The following is a 24,572-nucleotide window of genomic DNA, read 5'->3' on the forward strand; positions in this document are numbered from 1 at the left end:
AAAAAAAAAAAAATATTATTTTGTTAATATTCAAGTATATCAATATGAGAAAAAGTTCAGAGGTGAAATTGCTCTGTCAAACATATATAGCTGCAGTTTTCAAAATTATTCCTAAACTGACTTTCATAGAGATTATACCCATTTACAGTCCCATCAGCAACACACAAGGGTGCCTGTTCACCCACATCTTGCTACCAAATTGTGTATTATCAGGCCTTTTAATTTTTAACAGTCTGATAGGTGGAACATATTTTCTTGGCCTAGGGCTTTTGTTTGGTTGCATATTGGTTTTCTTTCATCCCTCTTGTTTTGTGTGAGGTTGAGCATCTTTTCATTTGTTTACTAGCTTGTATGTATTTTATTTTCTGTGAACTGTGGTCAGATACTTTGTGTACATTTTTCTGTTGGATATTGACCCTTTGTGATAGAGTTGAAATATTTCCAATTTTTCCTTTGTCTTCTGACTTTGCTTCTAATTTTTTATTTAGTTATGCTGATTTTTTTATGCAGTCAAATAAGTTAATATTTGATTTTATGGCTTCTGGATTTTGTATCATAAAGGCCTTCCTCACTTTAAGACTACAAAAAGCCTAATTTTAGGTTTTCACTATTTATAATAAAATCTGTGATTCTTTGCACTTATTTTAGTATAAAGTGTAAGGTATAGAGCCAATTTTTTTTCCCTACTTGGCTACCCAGTTCTTCCTATAACATTTAGTGAGCAAATCATCTTTTCTCTACTGATTTGAAATGTCAGCCTTATAAAAAAATCAAATTCCAATATGTTCTTTAGTCTGTTTGTAGACTTTTTCCCCATTTCTTAGATCTACCTGTGTGGTTCATGCACTTGTTCTAATGCAGTTTTAATTACTATAGATTTTAAAGGTTTTAAAAGTTCTAGTAATTTTTTTTCAGAATTTGCCTGGCTAGTTTTACGTAGCTCATTTTCATATTATCTTGTCTGGAATCCTGTTATTTTTATTGGGATATGTTAAATTTATGGATTGAATTTAGGGCTTTTTGATGTTGAGCCTTCTTGCCAGAAACATAGAGTGCCTTTCCATACGTTCAAATTTAAAATATTTTAAAGGAGTGAATTCATAATTGTGTTCAAGTGGAAAAGCATGGCATGTACCATTTTGTGACCTATTGCTTAATTTTATATGCATGATGAGTATTTAGCATCACTGTGTGTTTTAATGTTGAATATAAGTTAAGTCAGTTGACTTAACACTTATTTATAATTTTGTAATTCCATATTATAATAATCAAATCACAAAAGTAACCTGTCCAAATGGCCTTCTACCTGGAAATCACAGCAGGCTTTCTCTAGTTGCAGCGAGCGGGGGCTACTCTTTGTTGAGATGTGAGGGCTTCTCATTGCGGTGGCTTCTTTTGTTACGGAGCATGGGCTCTAGGCACGTGAGCTTTGGTAGTTGTGGCACGCGGGCTTAGTAGTTGTGGCTCATGGGCTCTAGAGCACAGGCTCAGCAGTTGTGGTGCATGGGCTTAGCTGCTCTGTGGCATGTGGATCTTCCGAGACCAGAGCTTGAACCCATGTCCCGTGCATTGGCAGGCAGATTCTTAACCACTGCGCCACCAGGGAAGCCCTCAAATATTTTTTATTTTCAAAATTATTTATCTACCCTTTACCATTCACATAGATATCTTTACACAGCTGCAATTATAGCACAGATTTAGTTTGGTAATTTGCTTTTCCTCTTTGTCTTTTTGTTATAAGCATTTCCATATTGCTATATAATTTTATTATTAGTTTTTAATTATCACTTTTGATGGCTCTCTACCATTACATCATATGAATGTGCCATAAGTAATTCTTCTCCCTACTATAGAATGTTTAAGCTTTGTCACTGTTTCTAAACAGATAATCATAAAAGTTCATTATAAATTTAATATAAAGACATTTAGGGAGTACCCTGGTGGCCTAGTGGTTAGGATTCAGCGCTTTCACTGCTGTGGCCCAGGTTCAATCCCTGGTCGAGGAACTGAGATCTTGCAAGCCCCTCAGTATGGCCAAAATTAAAAAAAAAAAAAGAAAAAGGAAACAAAATTAGGTTGTATCAATATAAAGTGCATTTATACTATTAAGAATTGTAACAAACATGTGTCCATATAGCTTTACGATTATTTAGGATATAGTCTCAGATCACTTCTCAGCCTTTAGGTTAAGATGGAGTGTAGGCTTTACTTCCCCAAAGCATATATTACTTATTCAGGGAGTAATATTTTTTACAATTCTTGATATCACAAATGCCAATATGCAATGCCATATACAATGTATGAGTGACTATATAATTTTTCATAATATAGTCACCCATATTAGGTATTTGGACTATTTTTAATCTTTTGAATTTCAAAATATTAAATAATACCTGATTCATTTGTTTATTTTTCCCCATTTATATTTTTTTCATGCCGTAAAGAGATACTACCTACTTTGTGGCAAGCACAGAAGTTCTGTTCTGTTCTCTTTTCTTAAACTCTGTCTCTTTCAAAAAAAAAAAGTTTTTAGGCAGCTGTTGAAAATCAGAGACACCATAATTGCTGATCCATTAGGTCAGTAAACAGAGAGCAGGTGACTGGGGTCCTCTTTATATCAGGACCCCGGGCAAAGTGGGTTATTGCTCTTGCCCACATTTGCCCAGTAAGATGACATCATTGATACCATTTTCTAACATTTATTCAGGATGTTTCTTTAAAGCATCTCAAACTGATTCACACCCAATGACCTCAATTCTCCTATTAGCAGTGTTATGTCACCGTATTCATTAGAACTTTCATGGTGATTATTGGGTGTGCAGTCTGCAGAGGCTCACTTCTTTCTTGGCTGGGTGTATCCATCCTGTTTGGCACATGGGAGGCTGTGGCCCAGAAAGAGAATAACTTTATGAAACACAGTGCATCATGTTAGGGGAAGCTGGAAGGGCTTGCACAGCAGGTCAACTCAGTACACGTTCAGAGCTCCAGCAAAGTAGGGGCCTCAAACCAAAATTTTTTAGAAAAGAAATTACTCTTTGGTATTTCAGGAAAATCATTGAAATAGTCAGTGTAAGAAAAAAAATAACACAGGCACTGTGGGACTACACTATCATTATTTTACTGTTTAGTTTGGTTCATAATTAGGCCCTACTGAAACTCACATTAGGGCCTAGATCTTTGCCTGTAGATCTAATGACCCACAGACGCTTACCTTCATACTCAATCTCACAGGTAAAGTAATAGGAGACCCAGTAGAATACTGGATTGTTGTTTTGGGTTTTTTTCCCCTCCCTGACCAACTACTGTTTGAAGTTTGACTTCTGTTTGACTTGGCTTGGTTGGTTTTAAGAATAATAAGCGTCTGTTTGGAATTTAGTTCTATGATTTTTTTTAATTAGTACAGATTTAAGACAAATAATAGTGAGTGGCTTCCCCTTAAATATACTAATAATTGGAAAATACCAAAAAAATTGCAAATTCAGGCATGTAATCTTTAAAAAAATAATAATAATAACAGAATATTCAGAAAAGGAGAGAATAATTTGAAATAAGAAAGAAGAATTGTAGTCTAGAAGCATCTTCCATTGTGACTCCAGTGGTTCTTTAACCAGACTTTCCTGGTACTTTCTCATCCTGTATCTTCATGGAAGAGGGCAAAATATTTTGTAGAAAGTGAGACCTAAAGTATTAAAAAGCTTAAAATGACTTAGAAGTATATCAGCCAAATACAACGAGTGAATCTTGTTTAGATCCCGATTCAAAGAAAGCACTTGCCAAAAAAATTATGAGACAGGAAATTTGAACACTGATTAGATGTTTGATGAAGTTAGAGAATTATTCACTTTTTTAGGAATGATGATGGGAGTGTAGTTTTGTTATGAAGATGAATCCTTGCCTTGTAGAGATATGCACCGAAATATTTATAGATGAGATGTGATATCTAAGAATCACTTCCAAATAGCCCAGTGAGGGGTGAGGACTATGACTGGGTGTATATAAGAAATAAGATTGGCCATGAGTTGATCACTGTTGATGCTGAGTAATGTACACATAATATTTATTATATTCTCTCGGGGACTTCCCTGGCAGTCCAGTGGTTACGACTCCATGCTTCCACTGCAAGGGGCACAGGTTCAATCCCTGGTCGGGGAACTAAAATCCCGCATGGCACACAGCGCAGCCAAAAAAAAAAAAAAAAAAGTTTATTATATTCTCTCCACTTTTTAATGTTCGAAATTTTCCATAATAAAATGTAAAAATAGTCTGCCCCCTCCAGTGATCTCCTTTTAATATTTACATATTTAATAATTAGTGATACTAAGTTTTAAAAAAATTATTTGGATTTCTTTCTTCGTGAAATACCTGTTTATCTCCTTCGACAGTTTGTAAAAATTGAGCTACTCATATTTTTTTCTTTTTGATTTGTAAAAGTTTCTTATACATTAATGATATTTGCCATCTAAAATATGTACAATAGTTTTAGTTTACGAATGATGTTTTCTGCTGAACAGAAGCTTTTAATTTTTAAATACTAAAAGCTGATAGCTGTTTTTATGTTGTCTTATTTCATATCAAAGCTTTTTCTGGAAAAAAAAAAAAAGTAGGCTTTATTTTTTAGAGCAGTTTTAGGTTCACAGCAAGAATGACCAGAAAGTATAGAGAGTTCCCATGTACCTCTGCCCTGGACACGCCCAGCCTCCCCTACCATAAGCATCCAGCACCAAAGTGATAACATTTGTTACACTTGATGAACCTGCATTGACACATCACAATCACCCAAAGTCCATAGTTTACTTAGGGTTCACTCGTGGTGTTGTACATTGTGAGTTTTGATAAATCTATTCACCATTGTAGTATCATATAGAATAATTTCACTGCCCTAAAAATCCTCTGTGCTCTGTTGACCTATCCCTCCAAACTTTTCATTTTTATGGAGTAAAATCTACCAATTTTTAATTAAACCAGAACTTATTAAATACCCATTTAGAAGCTGTAAGCAATCTATACATCACAAAGGTATGTTTTTAACCCCTCCCCCCTTGTTTTTACATTTTGCCACATCATTCCTCTCTGTCTCTCCCCCCAACCCCCAGTCTGCCATTTGAGAGTGGGCTGCACATGCCATGGCTATGGAGCAAGCAGATTGTCTTATTGTAACCACGTACTACATTCAGTACAGCCTATACATTCAGGAAATGTGACATTGACCCAAAACTTAAAGCTACAGCCCATATTCCAGTTTTGTCAGTTGTCCCAGTAATGTCTTATAGCAATTTGTGGTACAGGATCCAATCAGGATCACATATTGTATTTAGCCATGTCTCTCTATTCTTTAATTTGAAATCATTTCCTTAGCCTTTCCTTGTCTTTCATAATGACATTTTTGAAGATTATGGGCCAGTTATTTTATAGAATTCTTTTTCGTTTGGGTTTGTCTGATGTTTCCTTGTGCTTGGGATTCAGGTGATACATTTCTGTGTGATATGTCCTTTTCAGGTATCATATCTGGAAGCACATTACCCATTTGTCCCTTACTAGTGATTTAATTGATCCTGTGGTTAAGATTTGGTCCATTTTCTATTTTTAAAATAGTACTTACTATTTTTCCCTTTGTAATTAATAAGCAATTTATGGGGAGATTTTTTGAGACTCTCCTGTTTCTCATCAAACTCTTCTCCTCTGTGTATTAACATCTAATTATGGTTATTGAATGAATCCATTTTCACTATGGTGCTTGAAAATCTATCACTGTAATTAAAAAACATTTGATGAGTACTCCTATATGCTAGGCACTGTTGTAAGCATTCTGTAATCACCCTATGAGGTAGGTACTATTATTATCCCCATTTCACATATAAGGAAACTGAGGTATGAAAAGGTTATCTGCCCAAGGTCACCCACCAAGTCAGTGTAGGTAGGATTTGAACCCAGGCTGTAGGGCTCTAGAGAATGTGCTATTATCCACTACATAAAGCTGCCTATTCATCTTTTACTGTGTGAACTCTGTCTTTCCCTCTAAGTTTAATAAGACCTTGTCTTCCTGAGATAAGATAAATATTCACTAGTATTTTCTTTCCATACTTGGACGGCCTCATTTCTGTACACGTAGACCTTGAGATACTCAACTGGCAGTTGGAAATTCAGATTACAACCTGAGAACAATGCCACAGGTGAAGGTTTGGCTGTAGAGTCATATCCCCTGGTCTTTTTGGAGTCCATTTTTTGTTTGTTTGTTTGTTTTAATGTTTATTGGGGTATACTTGATTTACAATGTTGTGTTAGTTTCAGGTCTACAGCAAAGTGAATCAGTTGTACATATATTGGTTTTGACTGTCAGTGTTTCCTGACTTTGTCCTTGTTCGTGGCTGATAGGTCAGTCCTTTTTAAAAAAAATTTATTGAAGTATAGTTGATTTACAATGTTGTGTTAATTTCTGCTGTACAGCAAAGTGACTCAGTTATACATATATATATTCTTTTTCATATTCTTTTCCATTATGGTTTATCCCAGGATATTGAATGTAGTTCCCTGTGCTGTACAGTAGAACCTTGTTGTTTATCTGTCCTATATTTACTAGTTTGCCTCTGCTAATCCCAAACTCCCCATCCTTCCCTCCCCCACCCCTGCTAGGTCCATCCTGGAGCCCCTTTTGGAGCGCAGGGCCTCGTCAGGGGCCAGAGTGGAAGATCTGTCCCTCAAAGAGGACAGTGAGAACCGGATGAGCAAGTTCAAGAGGAAAGACTGGAGTCTGAGCAAGTCCCAGGTCATCGCAGAGAAAGCATCAGAACCTGATCTGATGGTAAAACAAACAAACACCATAGATTTGCCAGTTTGCCATTGCTTTCCCTGGAGCCAGGTATTTCACCATTTACCTCACAGCTGCGAGTCACCAGACGGAAGCCTAGCATGGTTTCTCAGGACGCAGCAGCCTGGGGTAGGGTCAGATCTCAGATGGTGCTAAGAAAAACACGTACAGAGATCGGAGCCTCTAAATCAATAATGGCACAAGATTTACGCACAGTATAAACCCGTGGATTAATGGTTGGAGTTGTGGTTCTCACCACTGTGGTCCATGACCCCATCCAAACATTGTCACGTCCCTTCTTTTAGCTTAAAAAAATAAAAGGTACTTAATTCTTCCATAAGCCACATCAAGTTGTTAAGTGTGGCAGGACCTGCTCTCCCTGAGAATCAGGGTGGCTCATCTCCAACCTAAGTGGCACAGTCCAACTGTGATTACAATCAAGTCTGTGGCCGGCCAGAAAATAGTCTATGGTCCAGTGATTCCCTGTTAGTGTCTCTTCCCTGGTGCCCCCAGCGTGCCAGTGCGGTAAGCTTAGAAAGGGCTCCTGGAATTCTGCCCTTTAACAGTTTCTGCTCTGCTGTTAAAGTTGTTCTGAGCATGCATGGGCCCAGCATGCCTCCCTGTGAGAATGTTTTGCTGTGTTTCTCCCCACCCCCGCTGCTAGAGCCCAGCCAGAAAAGCACAAAGGCCAAAGAGTCTCCAGCTGTCGGACAATCGGCTGACACCGTTTCATGGCTCTTCCCCGCCTCAGTCAACACCCCTGAGCCCACCCCCACTCACTCCGAAAGCGACCAGGACCCTGAGTAAGTCTTCCTGTAGACACCCCTTCTATTCATTTTACTAGAGGATGGTGTATGTTGATGAATCTGGGCCATTTTTAACCAAGACAGCCACAAGGTGTATGAGATGATCGTCAGGTAGGTTCAATTCAGTGGTAGTGGGTATAATTCAATTCGATTAGGGTTTGGCGAGGAATCCTTAGGTTGCTAAGACTCATTAAAGTTTTTACACAGGGGGCCACAGGGTTTCACTGCCCCTTTTCCAACTGTGATGGTATAAACGAGGTGGATCTGGACTAGGACTAGACAGGAAGTGAGTAACTTTGGAACTGTTGGGCAGATAGCTGTGTACTTTATATGGAGAAGGGTCCAAAATAAGGACAAGAAATAGACCCATTCAATAGACTACTTACAGTCAGGCTTGTGGACTCAGCAATACACAAAGCCTGAGAAGAATTACAAGGACCGCTTAGTACAAAGGAATGATGGAGGGGTGAATCTTCAAATCAAATGGGAGACAGTCGTCAGCCGAGTGTCAGAGATAATCAGACAAGTTTTCCTGGAGGAAGTGGATATTGCACCCTTTAAATGATAAAACTATGACAGTTCAATTTAACCAATATTTATTGACTACCTAGTATGTGATAGATGCTTTTTCTAAGGACTTGGGATATATCAGAGAACAAAGTAATACCCTAAGTTCTAGAAAATAGTCTCATCTTCAGCTTAAGAGTAAAAACCTTCAACAAAAAAGTGAGATTTTTGCTTAAGAACTTCTGGTGAAGCTTTCAGATAAATGAAAGGTGCTACATCTATCCCAAGGCATAAGAGGTCTTGATTCTGTCCACAGAAACTGTAGAATGTGACCATAGCAATTTGCTTGACCAGGTGGGTTTAGGTGTTACCTTGGTCAGCAGAAGTGGCATGAGATCCCTTGGTGAATTTTTCTCTCTGCCTTCATCTACTTTGTGTCATTTCCAGGCTCTCCGTCTTTGCCAACAGACGGGCTGATGATGGCTACAGTCCCACCTCCCCCTCCACCCAAAAGCAAGCCCTACGAGAGCAGCCAGAGGAACTCCACAGAGGTAGGGGTGTGACTGCAGACGCTGGGGCCAGAGAGAGCCTCCCGCTCATGGGAATGCAGCATTGGATTTCCCAAGATGTTTAGTAGGCAGGTTTTCCCATCAGTTTGTCCCTCTAATCGATTCTTGGTTCATTCCTGAAACCATAAAGAGAGGGGAATTTTCAATGGGAAGGAAAAATATGCAAGGAGACCTTTCATCAGATTGAAGGTACCTCACCCCGGGCCCCGGGGGGAGTGAAATAAGAAGTGAGTTCTCCTTCACACCTGAGGAGTTTACTTCTGAGTGAGTGACAGTCATTCTGGAAGGGGCCTCCGCTGGGGTTCCTTCATTCATTCAACACAAATTTATTGAGTTGCTACTATATATACGCCAAGTATTGGGGATATAGCAGTGTTAGTGTATATCTGATTAATGCAAGGGAAAGCGGGAGATTGAATCAGTCTAATTTCCCTTTTCACCTTGCAAAGTCTGTGTAGATAAACTCAGATCAGTGACAAGCTAACGCAGAATGTTGGAAATGTGGAGTAGAAGGCAGCATTAGGAAGAAAGGTAAGACTCATTTCTCCTTTCGTATGTCTGCTCCACCAGATTGCAGCCCCACTGCCTGTCCGAAGAGAAGCCAAAGCCCCGCCCCCTCCACCTCCAAAAGCTCGGAAGTCGGGCATCCTTTCTTCTGAACCTGGATCCCAGTAAGGATCTGGTCCTCTCTCTGGAACTCTGATGCCTGGGAGCTGGCCTCCGGGAGGCAGTGTCCTCATCGCGTGGGTCCCCTGCTGGCCGCCTCTGCTCATCGGGGGTTGAGGTTCACCAGCTCAAAACTGGTTTCATTCTTTTGAAAGCTTCTCTTTGATCCGTGCCCGAGGCCACGCCATATCTCCTCCAGTCCGTGAGGAGTCCCGGAATCGGCTGTGCCCCGTGTTTCTCCCTCCCCATTATTACATTTCAGCCTCCAGCACGGTGCCACTGGGGTCTACGAAAGCCTGGATAAGTTCTTCAGTGGTGGTGGGAAAACCCCAGTAACCTATTCCTTGGAGGAATTTTTTGCTTTGCTTCTGAAAAGCTGTGCTTAAGACGTAGTTTTCTCACGTGGACATACCTTGTTCCATACAACATATTGGAAGAGACCAACATCAAGTACTTTGGCAGCCGGAATCATCTATCTTTCTGAGGTCTCCTGTGTCTCCTCTGTGGAAAAGAACATCTTTTTAATGGAGATTGGCTGCTTTCAAGGATGAATGGCTATCATTATCGAACGAACATGGACTCGGTCATGAGCCCTGAGCACCTGCGTCCCCCCACCCACCTGTGACATGGAAAAGCTGCCCTCCTCCCCTCCGCCCCGCGCCAGGAGTTCCCTCACACTCCCGACTGGCCCTAACTGCATGGCAGTCACTCCTTCCTACCATGGACTCCTGAGGCTCTGTCTTTTGCACACAGTTCCTTGTCCTGTTACCTCCTCTGAGCTCAAATCACTGGATATAAGGGACTTAGAAGTCCGGATTGAACTGCTTCTCTTCCAGATCCCATTGGAATGGCTCAGCAGCCCCTGTCTGCAACCTGATTTTACCCTGGAGAATACAGTGCAATATCTCGCTTTGATTATTTATTTCTCTTGATTGTGGAATTAATTTGATGCCATGTTCATGGTACTCATGTCAGTCCTCTTTTCAGAAGAAAAAGTGTGGGGTGCTTCAGAGGATCAAATATTACCACCAGATACACAAACAGCCACACAAAGTTAAAGACCTTTTGAGCTGGAAGGGCCTTAAAGCTCATACAGACACCCTCCTCCCCCCATTTTGTAGATAAGGAAATTGAAGCTAAACACAGAAAATCCTACTACAGATTCTTTCTAAGAACCCAGCTTGCTCACTGAGGTTATACCCAGGTAACATCTCTAGAAGACAACCCTGACAAATTCTTCAATCCCTACCCCTAGTTGGAACAACACTGGAAATGTCTCAGATGTTTCTATACTGTTTGGGTGTTTATGGCAAAATAGAAGCCTTTTTGACTGTGGATGCCCTGGGTCAACCTGTGGGTGTGCTCACCAGGGGCTCTTCCACAGCCTGGCCAGGTCCCCTTTCCTTCGAGGTAGACAAGAAAGAGAGAGAGATTTCACGTCTGAGAATTTGGGTTTGCTTGCCTGCATCTTCGTGTGTCTGTTTCACCCCTTTTAGGAGAGCCATGTGAATTCATCACAGGGTCAGGGAAGTAAAAACCTCTGAGATGTGTCCAAGGTTACTCAAGACACGCGTGTGCATATTTAAAAGTGCTGCATTCGGGGCTTCCCTGGTGGCGCAGTGGTTGGGAGTCCACCTGCCGATGCAGGGGACACGGGTTCGTGCCCCGGTCTGGGAGGATCCCACATGCCGTGGAGCGGCTGGGCCCGTGGGCCTGCGCGTCCGGAGCCTGTGCTCCGCAACGGGAGAGGCCACAGCGGTGAGAGGCCCGCGTACCGCAAAAAAAAAAAAACCAAACCAAACCAAACAAAAAAGTGCTGCCTTCTTTTCCTTCATTCCACGCAGGAGCACCTGCGGTGTGATGAAATGGGAAGAAACCCAGGCTCTGGAAGTCACCCGTTGGGGTTTGAATCAACCCAGCTATGTCCTCTCTCAGCTTTGCAAACTCCCTCAAATTATTTGAAATTGTCTTGAGTTTTCATGTCTTCACCTTTCAAAATGGGGACCGTCCCTACCATGCAAGCTGCCTTGGGGTTCAAGTGAGACCGAATACGTGACGTAAGTCCTCACGAGATGTGCCTTTCTTGTCTCTGCTGGGCCTGGGTAAGATCTGGAGCTCTCCACGAGCATGATTGATGTTCCTTTTTTTTTTTCATTTTCAAAGATAATTTGGAAGGTGGGTGCAGGTTAGTTCTGCACACAACAGTCCCTTTCTGAAAGGTGGCCTCTTATATAATTATGTATGACTAGAGACAAAGTGTTAATAAGACCTGGAAGGGGGGACTTCCCTGCCAGTCCAGTGGTTAAGACTCCATGCTTCCAGTGCAGGGGGTGTGGGTTCGATCCCTGGTCGGGGAACTAAGATCCCGCATGCCGCGTAGCTCGGCCAAAAAAAAAAAACAAGACCTGGAGGGGGTTTTAAGTGGCAAGAAAAGAGCAGGAAGGGACGGAGTCTGCAGGGCTGACGTGGTGCCTGGAGCAGCTTCTGAGACGTTGCTGGGCAGACTGGCTGGAGGGGGTTCGTGGGCTTGACCCCTGCTTTCCAGGCTGCTGTTAAAACAGAAGGACGTAAACTAGGTCACAGAAGAAACAAACCTGAAGCCTCTCCCTTCCGAGCTGTAGGGATGAGTTGTGAGCCTGGTCTTTCTTTGGTCAGAGGCTAGGGAGGTCAGATACACCGGTGCCCAAATATCTTCCCTTTTTTTTTTTTTTTTTTGCCGTACGCGGGCCTCTCACTGTTGTGGCCTCTCCCGTTGCGGAGCACAGGCTCCGGACGCGCAGGCTCAGCGGCCATGGTTCACGGGCCCAGCCGCTCCGCGGCATGTGAGATCTTCCCGGACCGGGGCACGAACCCGTGTCCCCTGCATCGGCAGGTGGACTCTAAACCACTGCGCCACCAGGGAAGCCCGCAAATATCTTCCCTTTTTTAACGTAACATTTTCCCATAGGATTCCCTTTTCACATCCATGGAAATCCTAGATCTCTCCTGCCTGAGTACAAAGGATTCCAGGTAATGTTGTGAATAGTAGGTCACAGGGGACACTGGACAGTTCATCTCCTTGGGAAACTATTAGGTCAGAAAGAGTTATATTTGACAAAAGATCCTAAGGAATGTCTGTCCTGAAGTCAAAGAGGAAAACTGCAAAGAAATGCCTTAGGATTACCTTAAACGTAGGAGAGATGAGGGGCACGGCATAAAAAAGGAAACAACTGGTCTTTATATTCCTTGATAAGAACTGTGAAGTATTGAAGTAACCCCCAAATTGTCACAACCTTTGTGGATGTTGGTTTATGGGATTTTTTTTTTTAATCCTTTTTTTTCCTCTCTCTCTGTCCTGGTGACTTGTCTTGCTTCGAGATGTTTTTTTTTCAAGAATTGTTTTCATTCAACATATATTAAGCTCTTACTGAACGCCAGACACCTTCCTAGAGCCCCAGGCTCTGGCGATCCAGTGTGTTCTAAGGGAACAGCCCCGGGATATAAGGACTGCGGTGTGCTGTTGGATTGGCAGGAGAGTGGGGTTAGAGGAAAGGGAAACCCTAAATCAGGCTCCTGGGCCATGGGTTCCCCCCCGCCTCCTCCACCGTCATGCCTCGATTCCAGAATTACAGTCATTTTCCCCTGTCAGGGAGCCCCCTTAAAAACAACTGCCACCCTCAGATCCCTAAGACAAAACCAGCGATAAAGCAGGATCTGAGATAACAATCTCTCTTTGCTAACTCTTCCCAAGCTTCAAGGGTCCTGCCCCTCTGCTTGCCCCCAGATCGTGGGGTGATTTCTTGTTTTAAAATTAAGATATAACTGGGACTTCCCTGGCGGTTCAGTGGTTAAGACTCCTCACTTCCACTGCAGGGGGCACGGGTTCGATCCCTGGTCAGGGAAGTAAGATCCCGCAAGCCACACGGCGCAGCCAAAAAAAAAAGACGTAACTTACATACAGTTAAGGGCACAAATCTTAATGTACAGGTGGATGCACTTTTACAATAGTGTCTACCCATGTCACCACCTCTCAGATCCACAGGCTACTCCCAGCCCCACAGAAGTTTCCCTAGTGTCCATGCTGTCATTTTATAAAAGGTATTTAGAAGGCCCTTCACACGGCCTCACTTCTCAGCTATAATGAAAAGGGGAGAAAAACCCCACCATCAACACAGAACAAGACTGTGACGGGTGTACCTTTGGGCAGGTCAATTTGTAGTCAGTCCCTGGACCTCAGTTTCCTCATGAAATCATATATATTTGAGGTTACATGATTTTTAGAATCCTTTCAGCCCTAGCTTTTATTCTAAGTGAATGAAAAAGAGAGTCAGAATAAAACTAAGTTTCTCTTCAAAGGCTTTTAGGTCCATACTCCATGACTAAGTCGGATTGTGAAATTAAATTGGAAAAGGTAAGTTGCTCTTTGGGTGGGTTGAGAGTGGAACCATCCATTCTAACCTACAAAAGGAAAAAGGTTTCCTTTCAAGTTGATGACTTCAGGCTGATTCCTACAATCCAGCCTAAGGCTTGTCTCCTTTATATGCTGCCCAGATTCATCCAGTAGCGAAATTTTGTGAGTTGTTCACCCAAACTTTGTCAAAAGCTCAGTTGCCTTGATTTTGTAAACTAGTCGGGTTTCAAACATGAACAGTTAAGATGTGCGTTGAAGTAGAAAACTTTTGTTCACATTTGCTGTTATTTATTTTTTAAATTAAAAATGGAACTGTATTTTAAAATTTATTGTGTATTTAGTTGATTCTTACCCTTGTATTAATGAAATGAACTCGTTCCTGGACTTTTCCTTATTGACACGTCACACCCACCATCTCTTCTGGTCTCATTTCATTACTGGTCCTATTTGTTTAAACTTGTTCTGTGGGATCATAGAGTCATCTTTGCCTGGAAGCAATAAAAACCGCAAACTATTTGGTTTTTACTTCACCTCCACCCACACCCCATTCATCCCTTGGCATCTGAGCTGACAGTTTACAACAATTTATTTAATACGATTAGTATTAAATAAGTAAGTATAAAATAAGGCCTATTTCTTCACTCATTCACCACAGATAATTAGGCAGAGGTAAAGGGAAATAAAGAGGTTAAAAGGTATATCAAATAACTTACATTGAAAGGATGGGAATGGATTTTAGATCAGAATTTCCAAAGGAAGGGAGTGGGACCCAGGCATTAGTATTTCTTTTCAATCTCTCCATGTTATCCCAATGTCAGGCCAAGGTTGAGAGCCATTGCCTTAGAGGAAATAACAGCTTTAGCAAATCAGTGTTCAAGGTGCTTTTCCTAAACTCCCTGCTGGTGGTGAGTCACATTGGAAAGGGGGCAGCCTCACTCCGGTTAGAATAGCACCACTGTCTTAAGTCCTGGGTTGGTGCATAGATTTTTTTTTATTTTAAAGAACGTGTCCTAGTACTTTAAAACATGTGCAACTTATTGCCTTTCAGAGCAATGATGCTCCACCGTCTGTGTACATAAGAATCACCAGAACGCTTATTAAAAATGCAGATGGCTTGGACCCCAGAGACTCTGAGTCAAATAAACCTTGGGAATCTTTTTGAATCTAGGGTCCCCATTGAGAAATACTACTTTAGAGCATCTTCCACTGTCAAGATGTGTACGTGCTGTTATCTTGTGCAGTGATTCTTAGCTTTTTTTCCAGTCACCTTGAGGATACTACAACTTCTAAAACTTTTGCTAAAAATGGTCTATCTTCAAGCCGTTCTTTCTGTAACTTGATCATTTAAAGCGATGTATGTTTGAGAACTCGTCTCATTACAATGTATCATTTGGTATGTTTCCCCATCCTTTATTTTGAAAGGCTGCAGACTTTTTCTGAAGCTATGTTTCCCCATTTTTTATTTTGAAAGGTTTCGGACTACTTAGAAGTTATTCAGATTCAGGAAAGTGTTTATAATTTTAATAAAGTGGTCATTTTCTCTCCTTCCCCTTAGTCACTTGAGCCATTTGAGAATCAGATACTCAGCATGTTCATCCCAAGCCTCTAACTTCAGCATCGGGGAGCTGGATGAGCATCATCTTTACATCCCAGTCAGAGAGGCCCACACCTACCTCTGAAGAAATTGTCCCAAAGACATGCTCTGGTGAAGGAAAACTGATGTTCCCAACAGGATGTATTAAATAAATGGGTGTGTGGCCTTCCTCTTGTAATGTGTTAACTACCACAAAGATTTTGTTTGTTTGTTTGTTTTTGCGGTACACGGGCCTCTCACTGTTGTGGCCTCTCCCTCTGCGGAGCACAGGCTCCAGAGGTGCAGGCTCAGCGGCCATGGCTCATGGGCCCAGCCGCTCCGTGGCATGTGGGATCTTCCTGGACCGGGGCACGAACCCGTGTCCCCTGCATCGGCAGGCGGACTCTCAACCACTGTGCCACCAGGGAAGCCCCCAAAGATTGTTTTTATAAAAACAAAAATAGTTCCTGAGTGATTGGCGACTTTAAGCCCCTTATTCTGCCTTGTAAGTATTGATTAATGAAATAATGCAGGTTTGCCTTTTGTTCCATAAAGAAACATAAGGTAGATTGTAAACTACATCACTGCCTAATTTTATTAAAAGGGAATTGAGGTAGTTCTTTGATTCAGTTTTAGAGATTCCTCAATAGGAGATACTTGGGAAATCTACTGTTGTATGGTAGTAAATATATGTTTTAAAAAGAAGGGTTTTCTCCCCTGTGGAATGTTTTCTGACCTCTGTTCAAATTCCTTAGCACAAGTCCTGCCCTTTTTTGAAGGCGTGGAAGAGGCTCCATCTGTCTGATTAAAAGAGGAAAAAAGGCTTAGACCTTTGCCGTGCAAATAGAGGCACAATTTGTTGCTGTGACCTCAGGCAAGTTATCTGAAATTTGGGTTTTTCAAAGGGCCTCATAGCCACTGGGGAATTATGAGACTAAATGAGAAAGCTAGTGTCATAGCGTCTGGGACCTCATGGAGAAATGGTCGCCAGGAAAACTAAGTTGACACATGAGCCCCAGTAACCAAATAACTGGGCTTCCAAGTCCAAGCTCACTGACTGCTCATCATGGTGCCCTACAGGAGCACGCACCTTGGAACCCAGCAGAACCAGGTGGGTCTCGTAAACTCTCGGAGCTCTGGTTTCCTCATTTTAAAGGGAAGACAGTATCTACTTTCAAGGCCGATCGATACAAGCGTTCATGAAAATATTTATGCATCTGTCTAGCCCATTCTGGAGAATGAGCGGTGGCCATGCTGTTTGACAAGGGGACACGGGGACGCCTGAATCCTGTCTTCAACTGGCTGCAATCCATATGTTTCTTAAGAGAGATACCAAAAAGCTCAGACAGGTGAATGCTATTACTTTTAGGCCTTGGTCCAAACCTCAGTGTGCACCGCTCGCTCTGATGACCTTGGAAGGACCACGTGGAGCCGGAAGGAGCATTGGACGAGGCCTCCTCTCCCCAAGGCCTCTCTCAGGTGCCGGTTGACTTTCAAAGAGATTAGAGACAATCTGGCGGCGAAGCTTTGGCCATGGCCCCATCTTGCTTCTGTAGGGTATGGTCAGAGAGAAAGCTACCACCCCATAGAAAGCTGGACTGAGTCAGTATTGGCCAGGGACCAATTATCTTGTGGGTTCAGGGTGCAGGTTGGTGGTGGTGGAAGTGAGCCATGAGATTCCTTTAGTCCACAATAACGGTACCTTTGTGTTATCTCTCCTGTCCTCTGCACCCTGTCGACACACTTGGGGGACCCCCTTTGGGGGCTTACAGTGTCCCACCCTGACCAGAGTTCTGAGTTAGAGAAAGACTTCACATTTATGCCACTTTATTCCCAACACGGCACTTCATCATGTGCAACCTGGCATAAGAATTTCTGAAATTCACACAATTTACAGACATTAAATGGGTCACAGATTTCAAAGTCAGAATTATACTTGTGTTGTCAGTTTCTCTGGTCCAGTGGATTTATATCTTCTGCCCAGTTTCCTCTTCGATCAGACGTTCCTGAAAAATATGTGAGTAGCAAATATATCAAGGTTAATTTTTCTGAGCTGAGTTTCATTATGTTTGAACATTTTAATGTCTAAAATATTGATATAGAAAGAATAGATCCATTTGTTTTTGCACACTAGAAGGTGCTAGAGAGCTAGATCATGTCTTTATAAGTCGTTTAATAAGCATAATATCTGCATTAATAGTTTAAAGGTAGGATGTGAGGACAGAGGTGAAAGAAAGGTCTGATCCTTTTGTCTGTGTTTTTTTTTTTTTTAATGGCTGTGTTGGGTCTTTGTTGTGGTATATGGGATCTAAGTTGCAGCGCGTGGGCTTCTCTCTAGTTGTGGTGTGTGGGTTTTCTCTCTCTAGTTGTGGCACGCAGGCTCCAGAGCACGTGGGCTCTGTAGTTTGCGGCACGCGGGCTCTAGTTGAGGCGAGCGAGCTCAATAGCTGTGACACGCGGGCTTAGTTGCCCTGAGGCATGTGGGATCTTAGTTCCCCAACCAGGGATTGAACCCATGTCCCCTGCATTGTAAGTCAGATTCTTTACCACTGGAACACCAGGGGAGTCCCCATCCATCTGTTATGAATCCAGTCTTTGCCTCAATTCTGTCTTTCTAATGTCATGTTTGGATAATTTCACTGCTTGCTATTAGTTTTATCATGAGGTAAACAGGATTAGAAAAAGAAAGGAAGTAAATATGTCTGTCCACTTTTTCTCTGTCCTATGGGTGTAGAAATTGAAGTCAGTGGAGAAAATAAAAACTATTGCTCATCTTCATATATGACGTATTCAGGCTTTTTCTGCTCCTGGGCATAGCTGAAAATTAACTGTAATGCCTTCTAACTGCTGTAAGTAAGTGGACCATGGAGCTCAGAGAACGTCAGAATTTAATTTAGGTTTCAATTCTCTTTATACGTTTTTAAATTTTTATTTATTTATTTATTTGCGGTATGCGGGCCTCTCACTGCCGTGGCCTCTCCCGTTGCGGAGCACAGGCTCCGGACGCGCAGGCTCAGCGGCCATGGCCCACGGGCCAGCCGCTCCGCGGCATGTGGGATCCTCCCAGACCGGGACACGAACCCGCGTCCCCTGCATCAGCAGGCAGACTCCCAACCACTGCGCCACCAGGGAAGCCCTTTATACGGTTTTTTAAATCAAAATCCTACATTGGCTTAGTGGAGTTCCATTTTGGGTGGGAATTTGGAATATTAGTATTGTCCAATCAGAAAACTGGAAGTCAAATCTGTGGCTCTGAATTATAAATTTACTAGTTTGGGAGTTTTTATTCCAAAGAGAAAGAAAATTCATTAGAGCACCATTTTTGATATCTACATTTCCCAGGGAGAACCTTGTTATACCAAGAACTGTTGAAGAATCCAGTGGAGAGGTGTGGATTAGCCTAGAGAAGAATAGTCTAGAGAGTTTGATGAACATACTTGAAGAATTGACATGTAGCAGTGGGAAGAAACTTGTTTTGTCAGTCATCCCATAGGCTAGAGCTGAGATTAGTATATAAAGATTGCAAAGAGATTTCAATTTAAGAAAGAAAGAAAAAGCGTTCCAATCATTAGTACTGTCTAACCACTGAAAAGGGGTGTTATGGAATGGCAAGGGCCCAGTACAGGAGGAATTCAGTCAGGAAGGTCAGCCCTGCAGTAGCTAGAGATGCTTATCCTAAGTGGATGACCAAAGCGGTGGTACCCAGGGCCCATCCATCTCTAAAGCTCCATGTTATTAATGCTGTAACTCACCAGAGCTCCTTTCAGGTCCCTGAGTGGAGAACGGTGCTGGTGAATGGTGCACTCAAAGCGCTGAGGTTCTGCTGGTTGGTCAACCTCTTTGGCTATCTGCAAAAAAAAGAATGTGATTCTTGGAGATGGAGATACAGAAATGAAATGGTATTTTCCATTTCCACCAAAAGCTGTGTGTGGGAAGTGAAGTCAAGGGGGTTGTGGGACTGAGAAAGCTGAGAATTGGGATGGAGACTTTAAAAGATCATAGAAATGCTGTCAGACACTTCTAAAGATTGGTGTGCAGTTCTGGAGGAAATGGGCCATAATAAGGAGAGAGGATATTTTTATCCCTACAGTTGATGAGAATGAAGCACTTCAAGCCTTGTGACGGAATGGTATACAAAAAAAAATACAAGAGCTTATAGTTATGACTGAGGTTGATCTTATTTTCTAGTTTTTACTAAATATGTCCTAGCTAGAAGAGAGTTGCTTCACATATGGTCTGTGGAGAGGGAATGTCAGATTCTGGGCTTCTTTGTTTCATACTATATTATCTTTATTATTTCTCCAAAATGAGGTATTTCTTTTCAGTGAAAACTAAATGGTTTTAAGTTTCTCTAGCTATGTTTCCCATTCTCAGCTCTATACTGAGTGTCCAGCCCTGAATCGTTCATCCTTTAGGGCCTGGTTCGTTTCCCATTAACTTAAAAAACAATAACAACTGTCTTTCATTAATCCACTAACATTTTTTTGGATTAAGCAGCCAAGATATATGGCTTCGCTCATGTGATCCTCACATGGCCCCAAGAAGTCACATTTTATAGATTAAAAAACCCAAGTACCTGTGTCAGTTCTGGTACTAGAACTGAAAACTAGTTTCTATGGAATCAAATCCAGCATATTTTCCAGAATGTATTTTGTCTCCTTGAGCTTGCTAACTCCTCTCCTCTAGGGGCCTCCAACTTCTTTGCTTGAGTGCCCATATCATTAAAAAGAAATTGTAGGGACTTCCCTGGTGGTGCAGTGGTTGAGAATCCGCCTGCCAATGCAGGGGACACGGGTTCGAGCCCTGGTCTGGGAAGATCCCACATGCCGCAGAGCAACTAAGCCCGTGCGCCACAACTACTGAGCCCATGCGCCACAACTACTGAAGCCCGCACGCCTAGAGCAAGTGCTCCTCAACAAGAAAAGCCACCACAACTGGAAGCCCACGCACCGCAACGACCGCTCGCTGCCACTAGAGAAAGCCCGCACGCAGCAACGAAGACCCAACGCAGCCAAAAATAAATAAAATTAAATCTTAAAAAAAAAATTTGTAGAGCATGCACCGTTGATAAGGATACTTATTTATGTTATAAAAATATACTGCTGACCTAATATCACAGATATTTTTAAAACATGAAATTACAAAAAAAAAATAGGCAGAGTTCTAAGATTTTCTTTCCAAATCCCAAAGAATCATCTTGTACTAGAGACCTTGGCTCCATCCACTTGTTTCTAATTCCTTTGGCAAATCTATATCCTCAGAGTCCGACACACCCCTTTGCGCTTGTTCGTCTAGGGATTATTCCTGCTCTTTGTCCCATTAGTCCCTGTCTGAATTGAAAGCAGGAATGGGACTTGACTTTGGAAGCGCCTTATCTCCCCCGGAATACCTAGGTTGGAGCCAAGACTCGGTAGCACTGTTGGACGCACACAGGATGCTGGCATCGTTCAGTTGGATCACGTAAGCCATGTCTCATTTTGAAGCTGAGAGAAACTTACCTCTTGGAAAGAATCAAGCACATTTTCAGCATTTCTCTTTCCTCCAGGGCGCAACCCGTAGGACCAGTGCTGGCTGGAGCAGCCCACCACACAGAGAGTCAGCAGAATAAGTCCAGCTAGAAGTTTTGGACTCGGCTCCATTCTAAGGAACATCAGTGCGACAATAAAAATAGACCCAGACTGGGTTGAGCAAAGACTTCTTTGGTGAAAAGCCTAACACTGGTGTCACTAACCCGGCAGAAGACGGAAGTGGGAGACATCTGTGGTTTTCACATGCAGGTACTTGCTTGCCTTGAGTTTCCTAGCCACTGGAGACAAAATCACTCCTTTAAACTCACATGTCGAGTGCTTTTTAGAACTAAACTATTTTAATGTGTATTATTTATTTGGTTATCCAAACCTCAGGATTCCTCCTTTATCAAATTCACTTTTTGTCTTCATATTCCCCAGCCCCACCCCATGGTTGGTTTTCAGTCCTGAGATAAAGAGAATCGGGCCATCTGCTCTGAAAAGGGGCTCCTACTAGGAGTCTCTGGCTAATATAAGTTGCTTGACATTAAATGGCTACCCTATGGTGCTAATTACATTTTGCCGAGTATATGTCCTCTGGTCTGACACACATTGCCGGTGGCTGGACCATCTGTGAGTGTGAGAGAGGAGTCCACGCTTTTCAAAGCACGGGGTTCCACACCAGCTGCCTCCGTGGCCAAGGCAGCCTTGAATTATTGAATTACATGTGGAATTCTCACAAAGGAATTTTCATTGGTGGGGAAGAGGCCAAAGACAAAATCAAATATTGGTTGATGAGCTGCTGCGATTCCCCAAAGTCTGGATCTCTGTGGCTGGAGGTGACAAGGATCAGGAAGGCCAAGGTTTCTTTAGACACCATACCTGGCCTTAGCTCTTATAAAGTGCCCTATAGACAGACAATAGCATGCAGTCTACAAACAGTGCTAGAAATACAAAGCAGTTTACCTGTTTCAGAGCAAAGAGTTCCCCCAAATCCCAAGCTTCCTTTGGAGTGTGTTGAACCTGACTTTTCATTTTTCTAGCTTCCTTTTTATATGAAACTTTTCCAGAACACTGAAATCTTCCCTGCTGGTTAATTGCACAGCACGTGGACCTTTTTTTTTTTAATAGTAAATATTTTTTAAGCCTCACATAAAGCCCTTAATGCTGTATGTAATTGGAACACCCACTGGTGTATCTGTTAAATTTACTTAAACCTTGGCCATTAAAACCTCAGCTAAGACTACTATAGCTGAGGCCACAATTCAAAGCAATTAAAATCTAGCTAGGTAGGATCCCCTTGAGGAAACTGACAGACCTATCAAGAGTTCAAGGAAAATAGCTGTCTTAGAATGTCATGTTAAATGCACACATAAAAACTTTCACAGAGGAGGCCGTGCAATAATTGTAGAGGTTGAGTCAGGATGCCTGAGATCTGGTCTCAGCTCTTAGATTCCTCGTGTGTTAAAAGGAGCTGATTTATAGGCAGTAAGTGATTATTGGTACTCTTCCAAGCCCATATAGGATCTCTAAAGTAGATGGTGTGAGTTTGAAAATTCCCCAGTCTTCTACCCTCCAGGTTTCCTCCTTGACTTATTTTTTATTTAATTAATTTATTTAGTTTTTGAAATTGAAGTACAGTTGAGTTACAATGTTCTGTTAGTTTCAGGTGTACAGCAAAGTGATTCACACACACACACACACACACACACACACACACATATATGTGTAACTTCTTTTTCAGATCTTTTCCCTTATAGGCTATTACAAGATATTGAGTATAGTTCCCTGTGCTATACAGTAGGACCTTGTTGTTTATCTGTTTTACATATAGTCGTGTGTATCTGCTAATCTCAAACTCCTAATTTATCCCTCCCCTCCCTTTTCCCTTTTGTAACTGTACATTTGTTTTCTATGTCTGTGATTCTATTTCTGTTTCGTAAATAAGTTCATTTGTATCATGTTTTTTTTTTTAGGTTCCACATATAAGCAATATCATATGATGTTTGTCTTTCCCTGTCTGGCTTACTTCACTTAGTATGATCATCTCTAGGTCCATCCATGTTGCTGCAAATGGCATTTCATTCTTTGTTATGGCTGAGTAATATTCCATCGTGTATATATACAACATCTTCTTTCTTGAAAGCCTTGTACAGCATCAGAAAGGTAAGGAGAAGCATTGTAGTTAGAATCCGCTAAATGCAAAACCATCTGGAGCAGATTTAGGCCCATGGTTCAACTCATTTCAGTAGATACTTATTGAGTTACAAGATGTAAATCCCTGTGCTAAAGGTCATGGGAGTACAAAGATGAGAAATAATCTGGCATGTGAATGAGACTAACCTGCTTCATTATTACAGTCCTGCAAAGTGGATATCATGATCCAAATTTTACAGAGATATGTTTCACCCCAGCGGTGAGCCCTCGGACGTTTTATTTACACAGTACAAGCATTTAAAAAAGAGAGAGATCCACTACTCTTTATTACATTTATTTGAACACACGATTGTCTTTCCTAATTTACCCCTGGGCTGTAACTCATGATGGTCAAGGATCCCATCTTATTTAAACGTCTGTTAATAAATCCCAGCATATAGGGACTTCCCTTGTGGTCCAGTGGTTAAAACTCCATGCTGGGTTTGATCCCTGGTGAGGGAACTAGATACCGCACGTGGCAAGGAAGATCCCACGGGCCACAGCTGAGACCCGGCACAGCCAAATAAATAAATAAATAATTTAAAAATCCCCAGCATTTAATCAGCATTCAATAAGTATAGATTGGAATGAATGTATGAATGAATGAATAAAAGGTAAGGGCCTTTTAGCCAGATTAGACCTAATGTTTCCTCTACTTCTGCATCAAAGATATGTGGGGGGTTTTTTCCAAAGGAAGTGGACTTTTAATTTTTAATACTTCTTTCTTAAATTACAGAAAATTTAAGTCTTCGCCGTCAGATCCCACTCCTCAGAAAGTGTAGGGTGGCTTTACAGCAGTTTGATTTAAACCATTAAACTCTCTTCCCCTACTATTTTCAAGGTCTTAGTTAAACATCTCCCAGCACAATCGCACAGACGCTGTCCAAAGATGTTTTATCTGACACAGAATTAAACCTTCATGTACAGTTGGATGGAAGCCCTGTTACATTTGCTGAGCGGAAAAATGTTTAAAAGTAACTGAATATGTGTTCTTTTTAGAGCCGGGATTGGCATTTCTCCTTGAGTAGGATGCTAAACCAGTCAGTTGTTGCCCAGTGTCCTGTGAAATAATTACATCTGCAAGGATCTTGGCATGAAGAGCAACGTTGTTCCACCAGGTGGCGCAGTACCAGGTGGCTGCTTCGCCCAGCCACCTCTGTGGAGGTGGTCAGATCCGTGATAGGGTAAGGAAGAGGATAAACTTTAAAGTATAATTGCAAATAGAGGGGGCATTAAAAAATAGAACATAAGTGATTGACTTTATCTCATTTAAATTATTTTATCTCATTTAGACACTGAATAATTTAAGCGCCATTCTGACACGGAGGAGTGCAATCTTATCTCACTGTAAAGGTAATGAGAGGCTAGTTTTCAACAAGAGTCCATTATGTTTGAACGGTATTTGTTTAAATTGTCCAATTGATTTCATGTTTGCTGAAAGAGATACGCTTCTAACAGTGTTGCTGAAGCAGGTGTGGTCTTTGGTTAGGAGTAATGAAAGCGGAGTTGAGACTTCTGACCCTTATTGTCATGTTAATCACTTATCTCTGGTT

At 41.9% G+C, this 24,572-nt stretch overlaps 2 protein-coding genes across 2 annotated transcripts in view; one reads left to right on the top strand and one right to left on the bottom strand.

The window, feature by feature from the left end:
- DOCK5 (dedicator of cytokinesis 5) overlaps positions 1 to 9,362 on the top strand; it is a gene marked incomplete at both ends in the record, with an annotated part of 208,018 nt that extends 198,656 nt beyond the window's left edge. The window contains 4 exons of the mRNA XM_079706756.1: positions 6,631 to 6,799; positions 7,470 to 7,608; positions 8,566 to 8,669; positions 9,258 to 9,362. Coding sequence (XP_079562882.1) covers positions 6,631 to 6,799; positions 7,470 to 7,608; positions 8,566 to 8,669; positions 9,258 to 9,362 — 517 coding nt within the window. The remainder of the gene's footprint in view (positions 1 to 6,630; positions 6,800 to 7,469; positions 7,609 to 8,565; positions 8,670 to 9,257) is intronic.
- A 7,921-nt stretch (positions 9,363 to 17,283) lies between these two features.
- Positions 17,284 to 20,967, bottom strand: GNRH1 (gonadotropin releasing hormone 1; the record flags this gene model as incomplete). The annotated part of the gene is made up of 3 exons (XM_079706657.1): positions 17,284 to 17,322; positions 19,069 to 19,164; positions 20,815 to 20,967. 3 exons carry the CDS (start codon positions 20,965 to 20,967, stop codon positions 17,284 to 17,286), a joined length of 288 nt encoding a protein of 95 aa, XP_079562783.1.
- Positions 20,968 to 24,572: the final 3,605 nt, after the last annotated feature.

This window comes from Hyperoodon ampullatus, assembly GCF_949752795.1.
Source record: "Hyperoodon ampullatus genome assembly, chromosome: 6".
Classification (NCBI taxonomy): domain Eukaryota; kingdom Metazoa; phylum Chordata; class Mammalia; order Artiodactyla; family Ziphiidae; genus Hyperoodon; species Hyperoodon ampullatus.